General features: G+C 33.2%; 4 protein-coding genes across 4 annotated transcripts; all 4 read right to left on the minus strand.

The window, feature by feature from the left end:
• Nucleotides 1-6554: 6554 nt before the first annotated feature.
• LOC129873608 (uncharacterized) lies at nucleotides 6555-7234 on the minus strand. The gene has a single exon (XM_055948733.1). It carries the CDS (start codon nucleotides 7081-7083, stop codon nucleotides 6610-6612), a length of 474 nt encoding a protein of 157 aa, XP_055804708.1. The 5' UTR covers nucleotides 7084-7234; the 3' UTR covers nucleotides 6555-6609.
• A 2779-nt stretch (nucleotides 7235-10013) lies between these two features.
• On the minus strand, nucleotides 10014-19726 carry LOC129874640 (LEAF RUST 10 DISEASE-RESISTANCE LOCUS RECEPTOR-LIKE PROTEIN KINASE-like 1.4). Its single transcript, XM_055949963.1, has 4 exons — nucleotides 18586-19726; nucleotides 11827-11856; nucleotides 11381-11734; nucleotides 10014-11303 (listed from the first exon to the last, which is right to left on the minus strand). The coding sequence occupies exons 1-4, from the start codon at nucleotides 19400-19402 to the stop codon at nucleotides 10414-10416; spliced, it is 2091 nt and encodes a 696-aa protein (XP_055805938.1). The 5' UTR covers nucleotides 19403-19726; the 3' UTR covers nucleotides 10014-10413.
• Nucleotides 19727-22303: 2577 nt separating this feature from the next.
• Nucleotides 22304-23224, minus strand: LOC129872726 (LEAF RUST 10 DISEASE-RESISTANCE LOCUS RECEPTOR-LIKE PROTEIN KINASE-like 2.2). The gene has a single exon (XM_055947645.1). It carries the CDS (start codon nucleotides 23222-23224, stop codon nucleotides 22304-22306), a length of 921 nt encoding a protein of 306 aa, XP_055803620.1.
• Nucleotides 23225-24530: 1306 nt separating this feature from the next.
• Nucleotides 24531-26637, minus strand: LOC129874641 (putative glutamine amidotransferase GAT1_2.1). Its single transcript, XM_055949964.1, has 4 exons — nucleotides 26384-26637; nucleotides 25555-26285; nucleotides 25090-25296; nucleotides 24531-24971 (listed from the first exon to the last, which is right to left on the minus strand). The coding sequence occupies exons 1-4, from the start codon at nucleotides 26469-26471 to the stop codon at nucleotides 24717-24719; spliced, it is 1281 nt and encodes a 426-aa protein (XP_055805939.1). The 5' UTR covers nucleotides 26472-26637; the 3' UTR covers nucleotides 24531-24716.
• Nucleotides 26638-27522: the final 885 nt, after the last annotated feature.

The raw sequence follows: 27522 nt of genomic DNA on the forward strand, positions 1-27522 counted from the left end.
GGGCCTCGGGTCGGGTTGATCGGACTCATTTAGGGCCTAATTACGCAATTTGATTATTTTTCTTTTCCTTTTGTCATTTTCTACTCGTCAAACATCTACGTTACACAAACGGGATTATTTCAGTTCAATTTTTATAGATTTGGACGGGTTAATGATCCGACAATTGTTAGCTCTATTCATAGTTAAATCTCATTATAAAGGTATTTTACTATAATGACATAATTTTGTTGTTTTGTTATTTTTTTATAACAATATTCTACCTATAGCAATAATAACATTCATTATATATAGCAGCACACTCTTTATAAAATTATAGTCGTACTCGTATATTGTATAATAATATTTTTGTAAAAAATATATTAGTATGTATAAAAGAAAACAAATATGAATACCCTTTTGCTAAGAGTTTGGACAACAATCTTCGTCAATTTAAGAAATAACTTATAATTATAGAATTCTTATGGAGGTTCTTACGTTAAATTTGAAAATTTTAAATTTTCAATTAATTTTAAATACATATTTTTCTTAGATATTAATTCCTTTTCGACACGGCATAACTTGTTATGGATTTTTTAGTATTGTATTAGTCTTTTCAATTATTAATCAATGAAATATGAAAAACAATTGAAAATTTAAATTTAAGAAGTATCTTGTTTTCATTTATAACATAAAAAGTAGGAAAAAAATCTTGCATATTTTTATTTATAACAGCTAAATGAAATTGAAACGTCAAATATCAATATATATAACAATTCTATTTCACTATAGCAGTCATGAAATATTTTTGATAAATATTGTCACTATAGAAAGATTTGATTGTTTTTAATCCCTGCAAACTCAGTTATCTAAAATTATAAGAACCACGAAAATTTTGTGCCGGTAATTATTCAGATTTTATCTCTATTTTTAAAAGTATTATAATGCTCAACCTTATATACAAAATATTAAAGTTTGGTCTAGTTTGCCATAACTTACCACATTTTAAATCATGATTTGTGAAAGGGTTGAGAATAGAAGAGGCAAATTATAAGGGTAGCAAACAAGCAAGGAGTTGCTGCTATTTCAGATTATTCTTCTAGGAATTGCCTTTATTTCTGTTCAACCAATAATATGTGCTTGTGATGAGTGATGACAACATAGCTAAGAAGCCATAAGTCGTACAAATATGTTTCGTATAGCTGCATCCACTCCTACTTGTCTTTTATATTTTGACATATTTGATTTACTCTTATTATCAGATACTGATGATCATAAGGCATAGTTGATAGATTTATTTACTTCATCATCCATTTTTTGTCAAAGTTTAGTGTTAAAGAGTTTGATTACTTAGCGTGGATGCACATTTTATGTATCTATCTGTTCATGTTAATCACCGACTAGCATTAGCATACATTATAATAAGCAGTCGACAGATGGTATAGAATTTTAATTTAATGAGTTCAATTTTAAAGTTTTTAGCGTTGGACTCATTGTACTTTTATAAATATCAGACGATGAACTCGATCTCAAAATAGTTCGGACCCAATAGCCTTTAGGGGTACTAAAACAGCTCGCTCAAATTTCTCTAGTGCTGCGGTCGCGTTACAATTTTGTGTTTGCCTATGCCTAGACAAATATATAACCTTGAATTTGTAAGTTCAAAATAATATAATCTTATTACATAATAGTAAAATATTTATAAAGTTGAAGCCAAAACAATAAATTCGATCAATTGGATTCGCACTTTACCAACATGGGAGAGGAGTGGTTGACTTTACAAGTAAGCAAAACCATGTTAGACGATTTATTGAAGATGTTGCCATAGTACTTTGCATTCGGATTCTTGGGTCTGTGTAGCACTATATATTGTCCATGTCTGCTTGTGGAAAAGGGAAATGACAGATACATTCATTGGGCATTATATTTGCATGGCTTTGGTATCTCTACTTTTCCTTAAAGCTTCAATTATAATGCCTAGAGAAAAGGCTTTGGTATCTCTACTTTTCCCTAAAGCTTCAATTATAATGCCTAGAGAAAAGGTTTACTATAAGTAGTTCACATATTCACATGCATCTCAAATTTGATATATGTATATCTGGTGGCAATTGGGCGGGTTGGATCAAATTTGGATAGGTCATAATGGGTTAAGACAACAATTGGGTCAAGACCTAACTCTACCTAAATTAGTTTGGGTCAAAATAAGTTAGGTAATGAGTTATATAACGGTCAAGACCCAACTCAACCCAATTCTTACTAAGTTTAATTGTTTTATTTGCTCTTTTAAACTATTTTAGTACCTAATAAAATTAATTTTTTCTTTATTATGCCTTTATATAATATATGAAATTGAAAAAAAAATGTTTTTTAAAAATATTTTAACAAGATTTCTCATGAGCCAATTCGGGTTACATATCAACCTAATTTTTATGGGTTGAGCTAATGAATGAGTGGGTCAATAACCAACCCAAACTTAAATAAATTGGGTTGGATTGGACGTGTTAGGTTTGATTTGCCACCCTTAGATATATAAGGCTGACACCAAGAATTTGCCTTCAATGATTTAGAGCTCGTTTGGATTGGCTTTAAGTTGGTCAAAACCAACTTAAAGTCCCTTTTCAGCTTTTGAACGTGTTTGCCTAATGCTAACTTTAAGTCAGAAAGTTCTTAAAGTCAGTCAAAAATGAAAGGAAAACTTACATAAATATACAATATTAAGAAAATATTTACCATTTATAGCAATAAATATTTTTTTTCAGTGAACACTTATAATACATTTATAATACAATTTTAATACATATTGCAGAGAACTATTTATAAAACATATATAATACAAGTTTTATAGATGGATAATACATTTATCACATATTTTAATAGATTTATAATACATTATGTTAGTTTCTTACTACACAAACATAATATATATTTTAAAACACTTATAATACATTTATATTGTATGCATAATTCACTTTTAATACAAGTGTAGATTTATCATAGTATTGCTATATATTGCTATAAATGGTAATAAATAAAAAATATCGCTAAAATCGGTAATTAATTTTAAAAAAGCACTCAATCAAGTAATTTTTCCAACATGAAAAGTTAGGATTCCTAATTATTTTTTTCTAAGTACTTAAAGTCATTTTCTTTGACCATGGATATTACTTTTATATCCCTTATATTTTAACAAAATTCCCAAACTACCCTTTTTATTCTTTTAACCCTAAAATTCACATAATTTTCCTCATTTAAACACTTTTATCCAAACACTCAACTACTTATTTATAAAAAATAACTTTCAACACTTTAAAGTTCTAAAAGCACTTCATACATAAAAGTTACTTTTTTTAAAATCCATCCAAACGGGCTCATAAATCCACCCAAACGGGCTCTTAACTTCATCCCTTACTAGTTACTACTACTCTCTCCTTCCCTTCATTTTCACTTCGAATTTTAAATTTTACCCGCCTCTTAAAAAGACGTGATGTATGCCGACATATATAGGCAGACACCAAGAATTTGCCTTCAATGATTTAACTTCATCCCTTACTACTACTCGTCCTTCTCTTCATTTTCACTTTGAATTTTACACGCCTCTTAAAAACACATATTAACATGAATAGTTATCACAATACTCATATATATTGATTGATATATAGTTTTATGTCTTGAAAAAAAAATGATTTGAGAAATTAATTAAAAATTAATGTTGAGGGTAAAGCATGAAAAAATAATCATGTTTTTCTCCTAATATGCTAAAAATGACGAGTAAAAGTGAAAAAAATATTTTTAATTTAGTATAGTGACATTTAAGAGTGAATATATTTTAATATGATGAACAATTAAAAATGAACGGATCAGGAAGTACATGATATATCTAAAAAGAATGGTAAAAAATAAATAAGTTTCAGTCCCTCCGTTATTAAGAGTGTGACATTCAAATCAATTAATTTTTTGTGTCGATCCAAACATAAATCCTCAATCTTTTTAACATAAGATTTACATATTTTAAATTATATAAAATTATTATAAATCAATTTAGAAATTCAAAATATATGAAAGTAATTAAAAAGATTGTGGTCAGAGAGAGCAATATTTGGCTCTTCAAATAGTAGCGTCCTATTTTTAAAGTTTCTAATAAGTAGTAGTGTGCGATTTTTAAAGTTTCTAATACTGTAATTAGATCTTATTCTATTTATTAAAAAAAAGGGGTCAATGTTAAAAAATGTGTGGATCGGATAACTATTTTGATGCTTAATCACTACTTTTAGTTCAAATTAAGTGAGTTATTGGGGTTTAATATATTTCTTAAAAAATATTTAAGGGTGTAAATTAAATGTTATTTTTACACTATTACTTTTTTTGATTAAGTGCAAACTATGGTACTAGATAATGTAAAACAGTTGAGAGTAAGAGTAAATGTGAAAAAAAGTTTCAACTATTCTCTTTGAATAGTTTACTTATTTTGAAGTATAAAAAAAATCTCATAATATGGACTAGAGATAGTACAATTAAGGCATCTAATTAAATTTTTATCTAAATATAATTTCCTCTATCCCAAAATAAACGTCACTTTAATAAAAATTTTATATCAAAATAAGTATTTGCTTTAGTTCATTACAAAATTTCAGTACTTGGAAATTTTTCCAATTATATCTTTATTATAAAGAATTATCTCTTCTTATTAGTGTTTAATTATCAAAAAAACATCTAGTAAATATGAGTGATTTAGCAAATTATATGTTACATTTATTAGTTTTCTTAATAGATGTAAATAAGTTAAATCGACACTTACCAAGACGGAAAGAATATAATTTAACATGAATCATTTAAGTTAAATCAATAAAAAAGAATGACAAAAAAAGAAGTAGAAGACAAAAGAAACTGCACCAACTAACATATCAGCTATAGTTAACAAGCCAATTAAAGGTGATGGTGGTGCACGGGTAATTAATCATTTATTCTCAATTGAAAATAGTAATTTTGAATTTAAATTTTTCTGGATACCAAATTGCTCGTCTATATTAGAGATTGCTTAATATGGTCTTTAATGATGAATTTATTGATGCAAATTTAAATTTAATCGAACTTTATATTAATATGGATACAAACCATAAAACTATAATTGACAAGCTAAACATCGAAAATAAGATGATATATAGACAAATTGTTGATTCTGTGCACAGTATTTCAACAATCAAAATGACATGTGTCTAATCTCATTCATGTTTTTAAATTTTAAATAAAATCATTGATACATACCCCACTTAGCTTTGTCAAAAAGCGTAAGTATGGGAACAAAGCAAAAATACGAAGTAAAATGAGACACAACTTTATAATAGTATTATATTATGTATCAACTTTTTATCTCTTTCCTATTGGATTTTGTCGTCACGATATATAACACCTTTCATACCCACTTGCCCCACCATACCCTTTTCCCATTACCAAACCAACCCTATATAATAATTTTCAATCTTAGTATCATTAAATTTCTGCAACTTTACTAAAATATAGCTTAAAATAGTGATATCTTGCCTTATAGGTCAAAAAACCTATTTTTATTGACATGGGTTGTGCCATTGTTTAACTGTTAAGCCAATTACCGATGCATGCGTAAAAAGATACTGTCGAATTCTGTAGTACTACTAGTACATGAGTACTGTAGATGCATTCATTATTTAAATTTAATTAATGATGGGCTCAGTTTAAGAAAAATAGGTTTGTTCGAGACGCTCGCTACTTCTTTGATGCCTACAGCCTTTATCATGTCTCTACCCTTGACCACATTTTATTACTATTCCATCCATTTCAAATTAATTGTTATGTATATATTAAAAATAACAATTATCAAGAAAAAATTAATTATATTTTTGAATTTATTTTTGGGAACTCAAAAATATTAAAGTTAAAGAAACAAAAGACTTTGGTTTTGATATGCAGGAAGTTGAATGATTGTATTGTCTCTAAATCTCATGCTGCATAGGGGCATTATGTCCTCCATGATGTTTGTGATTTTCATACTCCATTATAGGTTCAAATTACCAAGTAAACAAAATTCTCATTGAAATTACCAATTTTGATCATTACAGAAAAATATTTCAAATTCATGAAATTGATGAATTTTATCTTTTCCTATGACATGTTTTCTTCTATTACTATGAGTGTTGGAGAAAAGTACAAAAAGCAAGTGACAAATCTCGTCCATGGAAATTAGAATCAAAGAGTGGTAAAACTATAGCTAAAACTAAAGTAAAACTTTAATAAATAACTTTTGCTCTAAAGTCTAGACACAAAAAGATGAAATTTTGAACTAGTTTTAAGATTCAACCTTCCACGCTTAATTAAATAAGAGAAAAACTAATTTAATCACATCGGAACACCTATCAAGTTTGGAATCCAAAGTGAACTTTTTAGATCAAAAATATTAATGAAATTTCAAAATTACGATTCTGTGATCTCTTAATAATTAGGTTATTCATGGTAATCGCCGTAATCTGTAAACTTACGGAATTAAACTACCAAAAGGATACACTCTGCGACAAAATCAGAGAGGATTAATAAGTTTACTCCTAATATATGATTGTACTAAGTAGTATTTATTATTTATGTAATTAATCAGGTACAAGTAATTTACTCGGGTATGCTAACAAGTACAGGTCGCCAAGCCCTCCTCAGTAACCGTTGCCGGAAAGTCGCCGATAACGGCCGAAGCGAACGTAAGCCTATCCTCCGAACAGCTGATCCCGCACTAAAACCGCCGCCGGCACCAGAGGCTGCCGGCGAGAATCCCTGTCTCGTATTCTCAGATAGGCTCCGTTCAAACGACGGAGGCGACGAAACAAACAAGTCCTTCAGCTTGTGACTGACAACCAGTTCCTTCCCCTTCTCCGGTGAGTTGCTGTCTCTAACAAACCGATCCGGCGAACAGACTTCTCTTCGCGGCAGCCTACGGCCACTTCCGCCGCCTACGCTGCGGCTAAGGAGCATACGGAGAGTCTTCCGTCGGCGGAGGTGAATAACTGGGCTTGTTGTTGGGCTCCGGGTTGGGCTTCCTGCTACTGCACATTGAGTTGCAAGAAGCTTGAATTTCTGCAAAGTAGCCATTTCCGTTGCGATCTGAGTTATTTATTTCTACAAATTTAACAGTATTAGTAATTTCTTTTGTTAGCAAAAATGAGAATGAAGATAAAGGGGGAATTGGGAATGCGGAGGATTTAGGGAATATGGACCGTCTGTTTGGGTCTTTTTAAGGCATTTTTTTCTTTATCCCCACATTTTTCTTTTTTTTTAATTTCTCATCTTCTGATTTCGTGAAATTTAATTAAATTTAAATTATACAAAAAAAAATTCATTTGAAAATAATACTCTTAACAAAATTTTTATTATAAAACTAAATTTAAAATTTCTAATTAAAAATAAAATAGTTTCGTATTCGATTTTTTATCCCACTTACAAGCTTCTGCCGCGGTATCACTCTGAAACTAAAACGTGGCCACTTTTCCCAAGTTAGGAACTAGTCTTCATTTGTGGGTCCACTTCTTTTCTACCATATCATACTGTATAACTTTTTATATTAATTTTGAATTTAAAATACATATACACGGCAAAATGTAGCTTGGTTAAATGAGTTATTGTAAAAAGATTTAAAACTGCATTTGCATAAAAAAATGTTAATAGTATATGACCACTTGTGTATTCATTCCCTACGCTTCAATTCCATGTTCTATGCACATGTTGGTTGAACTTGTTCGAGCTTATTTGTCTAAGGATTGGACCATTATAAATCCCATTTTTGATATGTGTATAGTAGATTGATTGGATCACCTCCACTTTCCATTCTTTAATTCCAAAGATGCGTTAGTTAGTAATTGTTGAAAAATGAAAGTCATGCATAGATGATTAATAACTCCTACGTAAATTAGCTTTTGATATCAGAGTAAGACTTATCTTGTCATTACCACATATGAGTTTAATATTCAATTTTGTGCAATTTTTTAAAAAATATTCTATATACATGATAAATTGAATTTATTTAATAAATGTAAAAGTGATTTTTGAATTTCAAGTGTAGTCTTTTTACCATTTTTATATATCAGGATATATGATTTGAACACGTTATTGCGCCTTTGAGATAAAGATTTAAGAGCAAGCAAGAACGGTAAAGTTTGGAAATTTGAATATTTAAAAGTTATATATAATTGCATGCGTATGTGGATTACTTGTCCATTAATGGAAGACAAGAGGATAATGACCATCTCATTATTCGGCGTTAACGCTATTGTCACTTGAATCGTCGTTTCCCCATAATTTTTTTTATTATTTCTCATGTTTGTAGTGTTAACATAAGTGATTGTTTTGCCTTTGAAATGTTACCACGTGTAGCATTCTTATATGTTGATATCACTTCTTGTTTAAGGCAATTTTTGAAAACAAAAAATAATTGCCGATTTTACCGTACTCTTAATAGTGAATTTTCTCAATTTGAACTGCAACGTACGCTTAAGTATCTTTTTGTTATTAGTTTAGTTTATGGACAAGTACCTCAAAAAACCATATTGGCTTTAATTTTTATGAAAAGACAGAGCAACCAAACTAAGAAAGTATAGTTTTTATTTTTTGTTTAGAATAAATAAGAGTAAGGCGATTATTTGTCATATTTGCATTAATTGTATGTGAGATAGAAACTAAAGAAAGTAGGTGGAAATTAGAAAGCAAGTCAAGGCAGATGGCAGTAGATATTCTCTTTGTGAGGTTAAAATTGCTTCCATTTTCTTTTGTTAGTTTCCTTTGAAAAAGTTGGAAATATTCAATTATATGATCAGCAAGCAACAGGTATTGAGATCACTTACTCTGCAAGGATCAGCAGGAAATTCCCACAATTTATGTATATTTGAAAGTGTGTCTATTCTGTCAGGATCAGCAGAAACATTCAGTTCTAGGATTAACTGCTACGAAATGTATATTTTAAAGTCCAACTTTGTCAAAATACTCCTCCCAAATTATATAAAATACACGTTTGATCATAAAATTCTGAAATTCAACATTGATTTTTTTCCCAGAATTTTCAAGAATTTAAAGAACAATAAAAATATATTTTCACTCCAAATTACTCACAAAAAGTCAAAAACAACTTCAATTTGTATTAATACCCAAACACAATTAATTTTCGAATATCATTTTTCACTTACAAAAATTACTTTTTTCAAATTTCATAATGAAACATGGCCAAACACCCACTAAAGAATGGCTGGCAACGATCAAGAAGCCGTAGAAACAATCTCTTTCATCAATGCAAAGAAAAGTTGCATACAATAGACCAATTGTGATCCGACTCTTCCTAGGATTTCATGTATATAGCAAAGGTACATTCAAAATTTAAAGTTTATGAGTTCTTATAATGACCCAAGGTTAATATACAATAATTACTAGGTTTACACCCAAAAAGGTTGCATACAATAGACCAATAAATGATGTATTCGACTTATATATCGCGTAAAGTAATGTATCTGAAAATAGAAGAGAGTAAAAAGTTTTGTAAATTTTTTAAATGATAGAGAATTTTAAAGAAAATGATAAAATAAATTATTTATTTAGGTCATTTTTTTTATTAAATATATGCTAGCTCCGCTCTCTTGGTGCATTAGGCTGGCCAAACTAGGGCGTTCCCCCGAATCAAATGTTCCTCTGTAAGATTCGGAGAAACCTATCCCTACAGGCTATGAATAGGCTCAGAATGTGTCTGCTGCAGTGCATTTTTGTTGCTGCATTATCTTTGTTAAACCTTAAATATTTTTATTTTCCATTCAAAGGTAGTACCCACATTGAAATTCGACTAAATTCGAATTTGCACCTGAAAGTCCTCCAAAATTCGAATTTGCACCTGAAAGTCCCATGTTGGAGGGTAAAACACTCTCTAACAAAGGCGATTTTGTACTTAACGATAAGGAGTACTTACCACTCCACCACAACCCTTGTTGGTACATATAAATATCCTTACCAATACACTAAATAGGGTGTGGCGGGGGACAAGGGGCTTTATAGCTCAACTTTTCCTACATATGTCTTTCATGTCCTCAGCATAAATGACCTTTAAGGTAACTGATGGACCAAAAGGTCAATAAAGAAACAAAACCTGATGTACAAAGAGCAGAGATGCATATGTATACTATACTAGAATGTTGGCAGCCTATTCACTATTTACATTGCCTTATGCGAAAACCAGTAGATAATCTCCCACAGAATATTGACGATAACAAAGTAACTATATGTAAGCAAAAATAAGAAATTAAGTACCCATGGAAGATGCCGGATACTTGCCCAAACATGACACTGATCACAAGTGCCAAAATAGTAATCGTGTCTTCGTCTAGCAATGAATTCAACAAACCCGAAAAAGATATTTCATCCACTAGAATGTGGTGTGGAGCTGTCAACTCATTTGTCAGTGGCAACTGAATCTGGAGAGGAAAAGGGGCCCTTTAGGAGCCCAACATCATCTACCACAATATCCAGTACCTCAGCCTTGTGTGATTTCGACTCTCCATTCTGGATGCCTCTCAATGTCTCCAGCACTTCTTGCATTGAAGGTCTCAGATCTCTATCCTGTTGCAGACATCGGAAAGCTAACTCAGCAACTAATGTAGTCATCATCCCCACAGAGCTGTTTGTCGAGAATCCAAGACTTGGATCAACTAATTCATGTATTGAATGGCCTTGAATCTTGTTGACAGCCATATTAGCCAAATTAATATCATGGCGGTGCCTGTTGGTATCCACAGCTTCTAATGATGAGATGAGCTCTACCAAGACCACCCCAAAACTATAGACATCACTCTTTTCAGTGAGATGGTAACATTGGTAGTATTCAGGATCAACATAGCCTGGCGTACCCTGTGGAGCAGTAGAGACATGTGTGACATTAGTTGGGAACAGTCTTGAGAGTCCAAAATCAGCAACTTTCACATGGAAATCATTATCTAACAGAATGTTGTTGGTTTTGACATCACGGTGTATTATATCTGAGGTGTGGAGATAAGCCAGAGCTTCAGCAGTCTCAATGGCTATGTTCATTCGGACAGGCCAAGAGAGTAAGCCAGATTTGGCCCGTTTACCATGCAGATGATCTGCCACTGTCCCGTTTGGTATATACTCATAAACTAGCAGTAAATCTCGGCTTCGTTTAGATGTACACCCATACAACGTCACTAGGTTCTTGTGGCGGAGCTGAGTTAAAATCTGTACTTCATTCATGAACTGCTCCACACGCTTGAAATTGTTCTCATACAAGCGCTTGACTGCAACCACACGACCATCATGGAGCTTGCCTGATAACAAATTACTTGGAATTGTTAGGAAGCTCTCTCACCAAATAATAATAATTCAAAGAAGAGAATACACATACCATAGTACACGACGCCAAAACCACCATCCCCAAGTTCTTTAGATTGGTCAAAATTATTCGTGGCTTCTTCAAGTTCATCAAAACTGAAGACATGAGCCCCAAAGTAGGAGCTTCCCCTCCCGTAATCAGCTTCAGATTTGGAAGAGGGATAAGAGGGAGTGCTTCTAGTGAAAGTAGTTGAAGAAGGAGTAGAAGAAGAAGTCAGGCCATTGCTTGAGCCTAAAATTGGAAGATCTTTCCTTTCGGTTTGGGCAGGTGAAGCGTGCGATGCAATCCGCTTTCTCTTTTGTCTGCAGAAGAAGATTAGCCACCCAACGCCAATGCCGGCAAGTACAGCACCTCCTACACTAAGGCCTGCAATCGAAAGAAGAAAGTTTAAAATCTTCTCAAGGCATTGACCGTGTCAGTTGAGTTGTACTAGTATAGAATTAGAACAAAGATAATACCTACTACAAGTGTTTGTTTCTTTCCATTACCTGCAAAACAGTCATAATGTTGTCAATTAAATGATAACTACAATTGATGCTGAGGTAAGCATAAAGTAAATCCAGCTGGAATAAGGAGAAACTAACATGATTCATGTGGCGAGATGAAATGGGTGTATGGCCTAATAATAGATCTAAAAAGCACAAACTATAAGAAAGAAGCATACTGTAACAAGAATACCTAGGGATACCTGAAGAAAACATACCATGGAAATCTAAAAACTAATCATGAGAATTTTTAGTAAATCACATTGGCTTACACTTTGTTCCAAGATCATTTTTGTCTTAGCAAGTCGCATAGTGTCTTTTAGATAGCCCTTAATTCAAAGGCCTATATTACTAGTAGAAGAAGATAGCAACTACTCATACAGTCATACCAAATATAAATGCAATAGCATAAAATTATAATTGGAAAGAACCTCTCTATCTTCACAAGGTAAGGCTAAGGTTCCGTACACACCACCCTCCCAAGACCCCGCAAATGATGTCTTAAACCATGAACTTAGGATCCATCAACTAGAACAACCGACATCTATACGTGCGATTCAAAGTATGGATTTCTATGTTTAATAAGAACTCCTAATTAGTAGTAGTAAAATCAAAGGATAAAGTTCTCAGTACCTTGGGAGGAACTTTCATGAGAATGTTCTAGAAGCAATGTACAAGGCATTTCTCCACAAATACAAATTTGCTCCACATTAAATCCACAATTTCCACCCGGACTCATGCATTCAGAACAGAGTCCATCATAAGGAGCATCATATTTCACACTAAACCCCTGCATCAATGCCTCACCGAGAGTAGTCTGATTGCTATATAGCATTTTACTCACTGTTCTAAACATCGGGACAGTAACGATAGTTGTACAAGTTATGACTTTCATAGACGGGTCACTTGGAATTGGACCCAGAAAGTAAAATCCGCTGGTGAAATTCAAACCATCGACGCTACATGTGAACATATTCTGAGGCGGGAAAACCAATGCAGAGACATCGCAGCCGTAGCTCAACGAAAGTTGTTCGTCTTCGTTACGGTCAATGTTGAAATGAGTAGAATTAAAAGTAGCGTTGATGAATTGGGAAGGGCAGGCATTTTCCCAGAGGTCGATTCTAGATACGGTCATGGTCCTTGAGGACTGATTGATAGAAAGAACACGGTAGGTAAGTGATTGGTGAGTGAACTCTGTGTGATTGTCGTCAACACATCGGAGTTTGAAATCCGGGAGGCCACAGTAGTTAGGGCGGTCGCCGCCGGTGAATGGGTAGGTGATGTTACCGATAGAACCACAGGAGAAAGTGTGATGACAGTTGGGGAAGAAGACGCTTTCATCAGAGAAGGAGAAGGACGTTGTGAGAATAAAGGTGGCGAAGAAGAGAGTAGTTGTGGTGGCGCCTCCGCCTCCGCCGCCATTGGTGGTGGTGGAAGGGTAGGAGAGAGGCATTGGGAATGCGAAGAGAGAATGAGTGAGTGAGACTCATATCTGGCATTATTAGTAGACTCATATCTGTCATTATTGTAGAAAGGGAAGTTTGGGAGATGTTGAGAGTCTGAGATTACAGTTGAGAGAGGAAGAGACAAAATAGATTGATTGAAAGTTGATATTATTACGACTGAACAAAGAAAATTGTCATCACACGTAAATATGATTTTTAATTTATTCCGATACTTATATAATTCAATTTTGAGTTTATATATGACATTTTATGTCACATAAATTGTTATATAGCACATCACGTTAAATGTGTGGATGATTCAATTTTTTAAAAGTTAAAGTGTCTATTCCTTAATATCCAAAAAATTCTTTTTTGAATATTTATGACAAGTCGTATGGATCAAAAGTAGAATAAAATCGGAGAGTAGCACATAACTTGAGGTATGGTCAAACCTTGATAAAATAAGTTTCATAAAAAAATGAAGTGTGAATTCCACTGGAAACAAAAAATACCAATTGGAATAGTTTACACATGTCTAATGCATCCATCAAATGAATAGAATTATCTGATATTAGAATTGCTCTTTTAAGAGGCAGGTGTATATATAATATACAATATCACAGGTGGAAAAGTCGTTTCATTCTCCCTCGTTATTCAAGTGCCAACCAAGTTTGAAATAAAATACAGAACTAACAAAATACTAATATAAGAACTACAAATAAAGAACGGTATTCTTGTATCCTTTGTCAATAAAACGATTCAACGAAACATGTTTATTCTTTCTAGTTAGTTAGAGATTCATTGTACTTTTCTTAATCCGAGTCTAATTCTATTCGGATTAAGAATAAGTAGTTTTTTATGTTTTGACAATGCCAATGTTGAATTGCCGACGACAAGTAAACAATACAACAATTGCAGAAACGCAGACACAGCACTCAGTCAAAATTACGTCCGCGTGTTTTATTTTTTTGTAGTAATACCATATTTTATTATTCAAGATTTCAAATTTCACAATTTAAGAAAGTTTACCTATAATTACAAAATTTTGTGGAGAGTTTAATTCCAGGTAGGCAGCATCAATTATTTTTTCTTCCTTCAAATTTATCCTAAATTTCACCGTAACTAAAAAATCATATTAACTAAGTACTATTCAATTAAGGGCAATTTAGTGAAAAATACTTGAGGGATATGCCCAAACGAAAAAACCCATATTATATGGCCAAGAGAGTAATTTAAAAGGTAATCTGGTATAATAGGTTAAATAATTTACTGATTGAGGAAGAATCTTTACTAAGTTAGAGTATGTATGTAATTTAAATCTTCAGGGAAAGGACTGGAATGGTGATTTGGATCGGACATATATTGATTTGGAAACGAAGGGATGAATTTACCTATGTATCAGTGCCATATTAACCTTGAACACTCGAATTAATCCATAGATTCTACTAAATTATGAGGAATAGTAGAGAAAAGATTACCACCACCTTGGCTTTGTCCGTCGTTGCAGTCTGTTGGATGAATACCATTTGCACAGTAGCAAGCAAAGGCTGTAAATTCTGGATTGGATCCACATCTTCCACCTGACCGGTCGCATTGTGTGCACTCAGAATCGATACTTGCCATCCAATTTACTGAAAAACCGCCAGCAAAGGCTCTTTTCAGAACTTCCACCGAAGCTGTAGGACTGGCTAATGCCACAGCGTTCGTTTGATTGACCCTAGCTATTATTTCTTCCTGGCATGTTACCAGATTAAGGTCGAAGGGAAAGTCGATCAGCGTGTATATACCATATATGTTGCTATTGCAATCGAACATATTTGGAGGTGAAGGTTGTATTTGCAAACCAGAGCGGAGGGTGCAGCCGAAATACAGAGTAATATTCTGGTCACTCGAAAAATAGCTGAAAGTTTTTAAATCAAAAGAGTCGTTCTCGGGTTTATTCAAACAAATATTACTCAGTAAATCATCTCTAGCCAGGGTGAGAATTCTACTACGATTGTTGATCTCTATCACTTTATATGTTGTTGATTCAAAATCAATTTTGGGGATGTTAGTTTCGCATTTGATCTTGAAACTTGAATGACCACCACAGTAATTTGGTCTGCCTTCTCCCCAGAAAGGGTAATATATGTCGATGCCACCGCAGCTAAATGTCTCACCACACTTAGTGAATCGCTCGGCATCTTGACAGAAAGACCCCGGTATGTAGATCAAGATAAAGGTTATAGCAATGAAGAGCAAAAAGTATCGATGGAGTTCTTGATGCATTTCTGCTTAATTAAAGGAATTAGCACCTAGAAAGAGAGGGGCTAATTGGTAATAGTGGCAAAAGAGCTTTACCCAATTCTATATTCTTCTGGTCTAAAAGAGAGAGAGAGGAAGTGGAAAGGAGATGAGGATTTAAGGGACAGACAGAGGAGGTTTGGAAGAACAACAAATTCAATAAGGAAGATGAGATGTAAAATTCAACGATAAATTGTCATGTTTTGGTCAACATATGGCTACCAGTAGAATGATCTTTGACGAAACAGATACCAAATTTCGCATATATTTACACAAACGACATATAGAAGCTTCTATTGGAATTTAGGGGGTGCTAGACTTTGTCTAATTCCACAAACACCGTGTCCTTACAACTATTATATTACTTTTTTATTATTATATATCCAACTACTAGTATGGCTCATGAAATTTAATTATTACTTTTTTATTATTATATATCAAACTACCAATATGGCTCACGAAATTAATTAAGTCCCGTGAAAGAAATCATCTAGCTAAGACTAGAGAGGTCATAAACTTTAACACATATATAACGCGCAAAAATATGAAACTATCAGAAAGTCATGTGCTGAATAGTTTATTCTAAGGCAACTTCTAACATGTCAAGACGGACTATAAGTCATCCGACAATTGCTCCACTGTTCTGTTATTTTCTTCATAGAAATCAACAGGAGCATTTCCTCCAAACTTTTGTGGAGGTACGACTATCAGTTGAAAACAGAGTTAAGCATTAGTGTCATTATTCACACAATTGCCGAAGTTCGGGTACATGCAATAAATCTCACCTGTACTCTGGTTTGGGAGAGAACATAGATGAGCAACTCAAAACTATTAAAGGGTGTTTGGGTAAAGTTTATAGGTTGTCAAATTAGTTTATGGTCACTTTTTTGTATACCTATATGTTTGTAACATCAAAAAAAAGGTTTATAAGTCAAATTCAGTCAAATAACGTAAGTTGATCACCTGTAAATGGCTGTAACTTATGAATTTACAACTTATAATCACTTTTGTTTTGATCAAAATTATTACTATTTTATCCCTAATATATTTTATAATCTCCTAAATACTCTTTCCTAAACATATCTTTTAAACTCTCTATTCTATTTCCATCACCCTTTTTTTTATATCTAAATTAAATTGATTTTTTTTTTTTGTAGATAGATTAAAGGAAAAGTGTTTATCAACACTTTTTACCAAACACAATCACTTACACTTCTATCCAAATGTGTAATTGTTTATTTATAAAACTTGCTTCAACATCTGAAAGTGCATTTCATACTTCCCAAATACTTTTTAATCAACCAATCCAAACAGGCTCATATGTCTCGAAAATCAGAGATCCTTGTTGTAGTCAATTTGGTGACAAGTATTCAAAATGATAGTGGCTAATCGTAAACTTAAGGTTAAAATGAGAATTTCAGGCGAAAAATTGATCATAGTAAAGATGGACAAACGTCTTCAAAGCCAGAAGATAATAGGATTACGAAATCTGTTGAAGTATGATAAACACATATATCGTGGTAGATAAGTTGGTATAAGTCTTTCCTGAATAAGTACAGGTTGAATACACTCTACAAAGGAGATGAGCAGAACCAAATGAACGTGTGAAATTGGATGCATATGCAAATTTATGTGATCCCTCGCCACAAAAGAGTGCAGCTTCAGTATGGGTCAATAATCTACTTTCTCCCCAATTATGATAGTAGCACAAGTTCATGATGCATTTAGCGTCCACATGGTTTCCCTAATTCTATGGCCAATATTGAAGAAGTGAAATGGCCAATGTATCAAGGTAGTACTTTGTGTGAAAGAGTCCCACATCGGCCCTTTAAGAGATGGATAGTCTCTTTAATACGGTTTGACCAATTCTTACCTCTTGAGCTAACTTTTTTTGTTTGAGTTAGACCCAAGGTTATATCCATATCTGATGTTGGACCCCCCTATCATAGTTGTCCATTTCAAGAGGAAGGTGATGAAGAGTCTCACATCGGTCCTTTAAGGGAAGAGTGGTCTCCTTAATATGACTCACCTTTGGAGCTTACTTTTGAGTCATTTAGTTAGACCCGACATCCATTTCTTTACTGTTTGAGTGAGACGTGCTCTGTAATTAAGGAGAATGTTAAGAATTTATATGCCGAAATACCGATATCTACTCTAAGGAAGAGCCTTTGCTTTCTTTTATGCGTTACACTAGAGTGACAGCCTAGGAACATCCCACTTCGACAAACATGGGAGACTGATGATGGTTATATAAGGTCACGTCTCTTAAAACCTAGAGACACATGTTAAAGTTGTGCGGATCTAGGCTCAAATCGGACAATATTAATATTGAGTTGAGCCTACAACAACTCTCATGCTAAAAATTAGAAGAGAAATTGGAGAACACCTAACTGTGATGTACTAATTCAACCATGACGCATGCTAATAGTAGTTGGATGTCTTAATTTGTTTTACTGAGTCTTCATACTGGAGATATATATCAACTACATCATCCATGGGAAGTTAGCTGACCAACTATTACGATAGTTATTTTAAGCCTTGGGTGGAAAAATGTTCAATGTAGGGAAAATAAAAAGAATATCTCAATAATAGACTTTGTGATTAATGGTTGGTTGGTGGAGGCATACCTAATACCAACTAAAACGACAGCTACTGAATGGTAAAACTAGACTTAACACAGTAGCGGAGTGATACATAATTTCAGAGATGAACGTATTAGAAGATTGGATTACTAAACTAATCTAGGAGACTAAAATCAAGTTGAGACCTTGATAATTAAGCGTTTAACTTTACACGATCAGTTTATATAATATAATCTATAAAACTACACGGGATTAACACTGGTCCTTGTTGTTATCCTCGAGTTAGCTCAAAATTATCAAATTAGCTAATTAGTCAATTAGACACAAGAAAAAGTAAACCCCATGGAGTGAGTGAATCAAATCCATCGACTAAGAAGGCAAATTGAGCCGGAAATAATTCTTAGGAAAACAAGCACAATTACCTGGGGATGGAGATGGAGATGGTATAGATATTGGTAATGGTGGTGCGTATCCAAAAACAGAAACTGAACAAGAAGCAGATGCATAAGGAAGATCAGGACAAAAGCAAGTCGTTTGCTTCAAATATTCATCATAGCCACATCTTCCCTTTTCTTCGATACATTTACTGCAGGCTTTACTATCAAGTTTCCATCTTATGTCAAACCCCTCTTGTAGTACTTGTGCCAAACCTGATGAATTCAATGACCCTACAGTGGCAGCACTCATCTGAGGCACTGGAACTGTGACACTAGCATTGCACTTCCCCGGGCCTACAACACCGGGCAGTACGAAAGCATTTTGATATTTGCTATTTCTACAAGCTATAGTACCACCCATTTCCTCAAGGTAGGATGAAACAGGGCAATTGTATAGGAAGGTCAAGTTCGTATAGCCAGAGGCGTAATCAAAAAGGGAGTAATCCAGAGTGGTGTTAACTAAATCAACAGGACAAGTTGATTCCATGATATCCACCCTCAGAATCCTTATCGTTTGGGTTGTTGGATGTACGTTTAAAATTCGATACTTGATGTTTTCGATTTCCATAGTAGTACTATCATCCTGACTGCAATTGAGCTCAAAACCAGGATAGCCACAGAAGGGAGGATCATTGGCACTGATAAAAGGATAACTCAATCCCTTAATATCGCCACAACTATACGTTTTCCCACAAGTCTGGTAGAACTCATTAGGATTACTCGAACCTTGAGGTACATGAATTAGTATTAGGGAGGAAAACAGAGCGAGCAAAGAGAAGAAGTAAAAGCTTTGCGAATCCATTTGGAGGAAATTAGGAAATGGATGTGGCTAAAGGAAGGAGGCAATGTATTACTAAACAAACCTATGGTGAGTAGAAAAGTAGGTGGAAATAAAGCATGAAGAAGATGATATACAGAGGAAATTGGGTGATAAAAATGACTTCACTTGATGCTACTACACTTTTTCTTTATAATGGAAGTCATGGAGAAAAAGTTCACATTGACTGAATCTAAAGTGTGGAGGAAATCAAAGGTGCTCTCTTAAAGAAAATGAAACCTACCAAGAGAGTTGAGTTTTGAGTTGTGGAAAAGAAAATGAAAAAGATGTACGCTTTGGTGCATCTTTTTTGTCCTTCAGTACTTTTTATTTCTTATTTATTTGGGATTAGGCAGTGTACTCTATAGAGAAGTCAATTGGAAATTACTTGTACATTAGAAAACGATTGGAGGTTTGTTAAGCGTTTCTATCTAATTAGGACAACTATGTCATGGACTACCCAACAACCACATATACTATAATTTGCTTATGAACAACCAGGTTTGGTGGCTTTTACCATTTCCAAGTCCATAAGTAGGATCACTAAGTGAGTTTTATGAGTCCAAACATAAATATTAGGCTAATTCTTGGAAACAACTTTTTCTTAAAATGAAGATGCACCCAATGGAAGGTGGAGAAGAAGGAGATTTAGAAGTAGCGGTAGAAGGAATCAACTCATAAGATCTCGCGCATTAAATGAAGTGCTTCAACAAAGTGCAAGGAGAGTCCTCATTCTAAATTAGGAAATCTTTTTGACCTAAAGCAAAAAAAGGATCGTTCGGTAATTACTCTTAACAGTACGGAATGATAATCTCAGAAAAACATAAGAGTGCTCCTTGATCATTTTTACTTTGTCTATTTTAAATTTTACACGCTTTTTAAAAAATAATAATTCATATGACTACTTTATCACAATATCCATAATAAATTATGTATAGTCTTAGATCATAAAAATAATAATTTAGAGAATAAGTAATTAATGATTAAAGGTAAAATGAGCCCATAACATTGTGCACTTAAATACTGATCCCAAAATCAACTATTTGTGCACTTCCCCGGGACAGAGAAGGAACTGGGCTTCTAGTTAGTGCTAGTTCGACAAAGCCAAGCCCATAAAAGCCTAGCGTTAGTTGGAATTGGAAAATATTTTGGGCCGGAGTTACACCTTCATGGGGTCATTTGCATTGCTTATTTTGTATTTGATCTTTAATTTTTGGAAAACTTATAGAAATCTCACTAATTTAGAAGCTACCTACTTAGATACATTCTAGTTTACAATATTATGAATCTTATCAGAATTTGGTGCATTTAGATACATGTATTTCGGGATACATGGGGTCAAATTAGGTATAATTTATTCTAGATATATTGTATCCAAGTGAATTCTCATGTATATGAGATACATAGATAAATCTCCATCTCGCTCGCCACTCTTCTATATATATGGTATCCCAAATACATGCGAATCACGCTAGATACATACAGATACATGTATATAGTGTGTATTTAGTGTGATTCGCGTGGCTATCTCACTCGTCTCTCTCTCTCCATTTTTAGTGTATCTAATAGCAAATATACATGCATCTAGATGTATCTTCCTCAATATATGATAGAAAACTCTTAATTTAATGGTAAAATGCGTAATTATTTGAAAGTATAAATAGAATTAGTATATGTGGAATGGATGTATGTCTAATAAGGTAGTTTCTCCTTAATTTTTATCCCTTAAAATAAATGTTTTTCTTTTAGTAGGATATAAATTTATAATTTTATATCATAATATTTCATAAGTGATGCCCCCACATCTTTAAGGAACTTATATTCCGCTAGGCATAAGTTCAGGTAAAAATTAAAGCTCAAGAACAAAAATTAAAAATCACCCTTTTGAAAGGCAAACGTGCAATTAAATGTCTATATTTTGGTACTGTGAAGGATCTTAGTAGAAACCAGGGGTGCCCAACATAAAAAATAGTACGTATGTTTCTTTCAATTCGAAGGGAGAAATCCTTATCGGCGCCGCTCTTCCTTCAGTGACGATTACCATCCTCCTCTCTCCCAACGCTCAACCATAATAAAACCATAAATGAAACTTATGGATTTTAGAATATAATAATCTCTTTTCTCTATGTCATTGGAGATGATTTATGGGAAAAATTCAATGACCTTTGTAATGAATTCCTTTTGGCTTCTACTATCAAAATATACAAATTTTAATACTCCGTCATTTTATAATACACTGTTACTAGTACTATTATTGATTAAACAGTTTTTTTTTTTTAACTATGAACACCTATAGAAATTTCTAATTAAGTGATTTGACTGTACTAGTATGTTTTCAAAGTTGAAAACTGAGATTAGATGTTGAAGGGTTTTAATTTCATTATTATACACCTTAGTTCAGATACCTCTGAGGTATTGTTCAACTCTTCTTTACCCGAGTTCCTATTCACTTAATCATAGCATAAATATTAAGAAGTTTAACAAACTTATATACGAATGATAATCTAGATATTCTCTATATAGTAAAACTTGTCAAACGAATATAACTAATTCACTTATAGTTCTCTTAATTAGATTAACTAACAATATAAGCTAATTTTTTTTTTACCCCTTCCTAGTAGCTTTCACCCTTTTGCTTGCGTGACTCGAATTCATAGGGATCGTTTGGTTGGGAACAAATTATTTCGGAATCAATTATTTCGAGATAAGTTATTACACCATATATATTGAATAACTTATTTCATGACTATGACAAAAATAGTGGATAAATAATCCATATACTATTTAATAGCTCCAACCAAATGTGGAATACTATATTTTATCATGAGATTATTATACTTTCTATCTCAGACCAAACAACTGTTAGATGGAAATAAGTAGTGTTTATCATGTGAGAAATTCCTTTTTGTCAACAATATAAAAATTCAAAATCAATTGTCGGAAAATGCAGAGCTTAAGAAGGAAATAGGGAAACGTACCAGGCGGTGTAGTCAGGGATGAAAGGGGTTTACTATTTCCAGTTCCAGAGGACGAAACTGCACCAGTAGGAACTCCACTGGTGCATGCATTATTGGACGACGACGACGAAGAAGATTGATCTTCAGGACACAAACACCTAAATTCTTTCGCACCAACATCAAATCCACAACGTCCCCCCAACTTTTCACATTCCTTACAATGACTTCTATCCACTTTCCATTTCACATCAAAACCCTGTTCCAGCAACTGCTTCAAATCCCCCAAATCTCGAATTATTCCTCCAGACGAAAACTCCTTACGACCTGGTACAACTATACTAGCATGACATGTCCCAGCTCCTCCGTCACTTCCAATTGCAAAACCATTCTTATAATTCATTCCATTTATCGGACAATTGAACGATCCAGCCCAAGGCAGACACGCATAATTGAACGTGAAATTCACTAAGCTCGAAGCGTACTCGAATGTATTGGAATTATCTATAGTCGAGTTAAATTGACAAATTCTATCTGCACCTAGATCTTTTCTAGTCACTGTAATAATTTGGCCGTCCAAATTAATATCCAGAACAAGGTAATTTATGTTCGCAATCTGTATTACGGTGTTTCCCTGATCTTCGCATTGAAGCTCGAATCCAGGATAACCGCATTCCTTCGGTCGATCATTTCCCCAGAAAGGATAAGTAATTTCATTTATGTTTCCGCAGTTGAAGGGCTTACCACAGCTGGAAAACCACTTGTTTTCGCGGGAAGAAAGAGGAGGAAGGTGAATTAAGATGAAGAAGAGTACTGTGCAAGCTATAAATTGGAAGGAGAGGAAGCTATCCATTTTGAATGCCCAGAGATAATAAGGTGTTGCTTAGCTAGTAGCAGTATGTATGCCTATAGAAGGCACAAACAAATAAATGTTGGACGAATTTATAAGTAAGAAGTTGAAAAAAAAATATTGTAAGATATTAATGATGACATAAACAATGATTAGGGGACTGCATTGACTTCTTAAATAATCCAGCTTAAGCGCAATTACTGAGAGATTAAAATATTTTAGGTTGTTAATGTATAGAAGTTTAAATATTTTTGGAGAAAAATATGTATTTTATTATCTATTACATGGTAATTCCACATAATTATTATGTAATATATTGTTGAGTAGAGTGGATCAGCGGACACAACTGCATTATAAATTAAAAATTGCTTGTTATTTTATTACAAAAATGGATCTAAAATTTAAAATGACAAATTTAATTTTTAAATACTTATGACTCTATTTATCATATTGTTATTTATGAGAATATTAATTAAAACTTTCATAAAATTTTCATATATATCAGAAGTATTTAGTTCAATTAAACCGACTGAACGAGTCGATGACTAAAAGACAATATTTTGTCATTGGTCTGATGCTGCTGAAAAGCCAATTGTTGGATGTAACAAATTTTGTGTACATACAAAAGATCAATACAGCATCACAATTCATATTTAGGATATTTGGGCCCCCGACTTAGGCCCCTATAAAAGCCACCACTTTTTGTTGGATTAAAAGCCATCTCTCCATCTTGGTATCTCTTGTTTTTGTATTCAGTGATTCTTTCATTTTTCAATGTTAAAAGGGGTTACAAAAGTCTAATTGCTCATTTGTTACTTACGATTCAGACAACAATTAAGAAAACAGAAAAAAATAAACTTGTAAAACAACAATCTGAAGTGCAGCTTATATTATTACTTCTTTCATTTCAATTTATGTGGCATCTTTTGAATTTTGATATTCAAACAAGTCTATCTTTGAAAGTATTTAAACTGACAATCATTGTGACTTATACTACTTTTTACTTAATTTTTGAATATATAAATTCTGTTTCGAAAATTTAAAGGTTCCATCCTGAATCCACGGTCAAAATTAGATTATTTGATTTTTGGAAAAACAAAAAGTGCCACAAACATTTTGACAGAGGGAGAAGTAATTAGGCTGCCTTTGAAAGCTCAGCTTAGATACTGTTTGTTGACATTGTTTTCCACGGTTTCGTCTTTCTATCACAGGCATAAATTTTGAATGAATCAGTAGTTAGTGTTAGGTTAGTTTTTAGGCGATAAATTTGGAATAGATCATTAGTTAAGCGTTAGGAGAGGGGAGGTGGAGGGGCTTACGTTCCAGCTGAGCAATTCCATCTTGTCTGACTATAATTATAGCTATTTTATGCTAAGAATCTGCCATGTATATTTTAACATTGTTTAGTTCCCCAGTCAGGTGACTTCACAAAGAAAAGTACATAAGCTTGACAAGAAATAAAAATTAATCAAAGCAAAAAACTCGTGCAGAAATATCAAAATTCCTCATCAAGAGTCATGAGATCCTGTAGTTTTGTCTCCAAGACTTCTGAACATATCTGTCCCATTATATTGTAAAGTGATTTTAGATCAGATAGCTGTTCCACTGACATTTTTCCCATTACTTTCCTTGCCAACCCCTCTTTCTGCTCATTCATCTTCAATCTCTCCAAATATGATGATGCATTCCTTACTGTTGCTCCCATTTGCATTAACCTTGTCTCTTGTTGCAAACTCAATGCTGTATTTGACTGCAAACATAACATATATAATCATCGTTAATTCAATCAATAGAGTTAGTAAGTTTAAAATGAGTATAGTCTTATAATACGACCCCTTTTAGCACATAAATAAGAATTAATCATGTACCTCTAGGAATTCTGCTCCTACATCTAAGTCTGAAATTTTAGATGGCTGAATCGTACAGCCTTTTTCGTATAAATCTCTAGCAAGTGAAAAACTTCTAACTATAATTTTCCTCTTCTTCTCCATTTCTTGATTAAGCTTCAAGGGCTTTTGCACTCTAGTTGCGTTTAACAGTTTCTTCTGATAAGCAACTACAGCCTTCACAAACTCCTGCCAAAATCACATTCAAGATAGAACTATAAGAACAAAGATAATAGAGAAAAGGGCCAAATATACGTTTGAACTACTCAAAATGGATCATTTTTAGCCTTCGTTGTGTTTTTTGCCCAAAAATACCCTCCAACTATCAAAATAGCTAAATCCTCCCATTTTGAATAATTCAAAAGGTAATACTGATAGTCCTATTTATTACAAGTTCTTGTAATAAAGATTTAAAATTCAGTAGAAATTGAAGTTTAAAAGTGGTACCTGATAAGCAAATGTACATCCAGGATAATCAAATTCATCACTATCTTCTTGCCTCATTCGTTCCGGATGAAATTGAAGTCCCATAATGAACTTACCCTCAGCAGGATTATAAGCATCCGGATCATAAAATCCTTCAACTAAACCATCAGGGGCAAATGCCATAGGAACAAATCTCTGAGCCAATTTTTTAACTCCTTGATGGTGATAACTATTGACTGAAATCTCCATTTTTTCGTCTTCTAATGAATCCTTGAACCAATGGTGCAATGGCGTTTCCTCAACAACTTGTATAACATGTCTATGACCATCATAGTTATCATAATCCATGTGAATTACCCTCTGATTCTCAGGGAGGTTTTTCGATATTTCTTTCCCAATGTCTTGTATAAGAGTTCCTCCACATGCAACATTTAGTACCTGTGAACCCCTGCATATACCCAAATAGGGAATGTTCCTTTCTAGACAGAGTTTTGCCAATCTGAGTTCAATTGTGTCTTTTTCCTTGTCAATTGCAGTATCACTAGCGTGCAATCTCCTGATTTCTTCCAATTCTTCAGGGGTGAGATCGGAGAGTTCATAGTTGTACAGAGAAGGATCGATATCCTCTCCTTCACAAAGCAGAACACCATGAATTGGTTCAAAACTGTCTAATAACATATGTACCCCAGAAACTCTGGGTACAATGACCGGAACAGCTCCATAGCTTACTATAAGATCGAGATGATATTCTCCTGAAAGTAAATTGATATAATCAATTTCAAAATCTAAAATCCAGAATTTTCTAACTCTTTGATACGTATGTGAAAGACAAAACAAAAAAGTAACGTACCAACAAAATCAACAAACTTGTTCTTACGAACGGTACGTCTAGAGACGATGAGCACGCGGGGTAGGACAACTGAGAGCTCGACAGCCATGGCAGCACGATAATTTTGCTTTATTTTTTTCTTTTTGCAAGTAATAGTAGCTAAATTGCAAATACTAAAGGAGATTAAGAGGATTAATAGGAAGATGTGAATTCAAATTAGATTAAAAAAAAGGGTGCTATTTATGGGGCGAGTAATGAGAAATACAAAGTTGAATACTAATGGTTAGGAGGAAAACAAGAGAAAATTGTGGGGTTTTATAGGGCGATCGCCGCGTAATTGCCAACGTTACCATAATAATTTATTTAATATGACTAGGAAAGAGATGGAGAAATTTAAGTGTTAATTCCAACTAAACAACTTTAAGGATTTCCATATTTTTTGTTAATAATAATATTGGATCCCACGTGGACAAATGCACATCTAATGAAGGGAGGCTCTTCTAAGGCGGGTCAAAGCTGAGGACTTGCTGACCTGGATCTGCCTATATTCGGATAAACCTTTTTCCCCAATAGGAAAAATGGATCCAAGTAATTAAGTACATTAATTTCTCCCTTGCTTTCTTTTTTGGACGACTTGAAAAATATCCCATAACTTTTACTTGTTCACGGTTTTAAAAATAGATTTTTTTATTTGTCATTTTTTAACGTATTAAGAAAAAAATTATTTTTTTCTATTTTAATGGGAACATTAATTAGTTATTTTTCCGAATCATTTTCTAAAATCTAAGATTATCTATCAATTAATATGAATATTATAGTAAAATACTCATATTAATCATTATTTATTAAAGGACATGCAAAGTCCTAAATAAAAAAAAATGAACAAATGGAGTACCTTGTGCGATTTTGTATATCTTGCAAAATAATTATATGTGTCAGTTGTTTATATCAAATTAAATAATTTAGTTCTTACTAATACAAATTAAAATTAAAATTAAAAAAATTATATACTATATAACATAATTATGAATTATGATCATGAGATAAAGAGGCCGTTTAGATTGGCTTATAAGTTGCTTATAAGTTGTTTTCAGTTTTTTTTGAGTGTTTAGCTGACTAACTTAAAGTCATTTTGTGTTTAAAATAAGCCCCAATAAATA

The sequence above is a fragment of the Solanum dulcamara genome, chromosome 11, assembly GCF_947179165.1.
Source record: "Solanum dulcamara chromosome 11, daSolDulc1.2, whole genome shotgun sequence".
NCBI lineage: Eukaryota > Viridiplantae > Streptophyta > Magnoliopsida > Solanales > Solanaceae > Solanum > Solanum dulcamara.

What these genes read in the sequence shown, in the direction of transcription:
- LOC129873608 (XM_055948733.1), bottom strand. Translation starts at nt 7,083, where the DNA reads ATGGCTACTTTGCAGAAATTCAAGCTTCTTGCAACTCAATGTGCAGTA.
- LOC129874640 (XM_055949963.1), bottom strand. Translation starts at nt 19,402, where the DNA reads ATGGATTCGCAAAGCTTTTACTTCTTCTCTTTGCTCGCTCTGTTTTCC. An exon ending in ATCTCCATCTCCATCCCCAG is followed by an intron (nt 11,857 to 18,585) that starts GTAATTGTGCTT and finishes ACTGTTTTGCAG; the next exon opens with GTAATGGAAAGAAACAAACA. An exon ending in TTTTGGCGTCGTGTACTATG is followed by an intron (nt 11,304 to 11,380) that starts GTATGTGTATTC and finishes ATTTGTTATCAG; the next exon opens with GCAAGCTCCATGATGGTCGT.
- LOC129872726 (XM_055947645.1), bottom strand. Translation starts at nt 23,224, where the DNA reads ATGGATAGCTTCCTCTCCTTCCAATTTATAGCTTGCACAGTACTCTTC.
- LOC129874641 (XM_055949964.1), bottom strand. Translation starts at nt 26,471, where the DNA reads ATGGCTGTCGAGCTCTCAGTTGTCCTACCCCGCGTGCTCATCGTCTCT. An exon ending in CAAGTTTGTTGATTTTGTTG is followed by an intron (nt 26,286 to 26,383) that starts GTACGTTACTTT and finishes ATTTACTTTCAG; the next exon opens with GAGAATATCATCTCGATCTT. An exon ending in TAGGAGCAGAATTCCTAGAG is followed by an intron (nt 24,972 to 25,089) that starts GTACATGATTAA and finishes TTATGTTTGCAG; the next exon opens with TCAAATACAGCATTGAGTTT.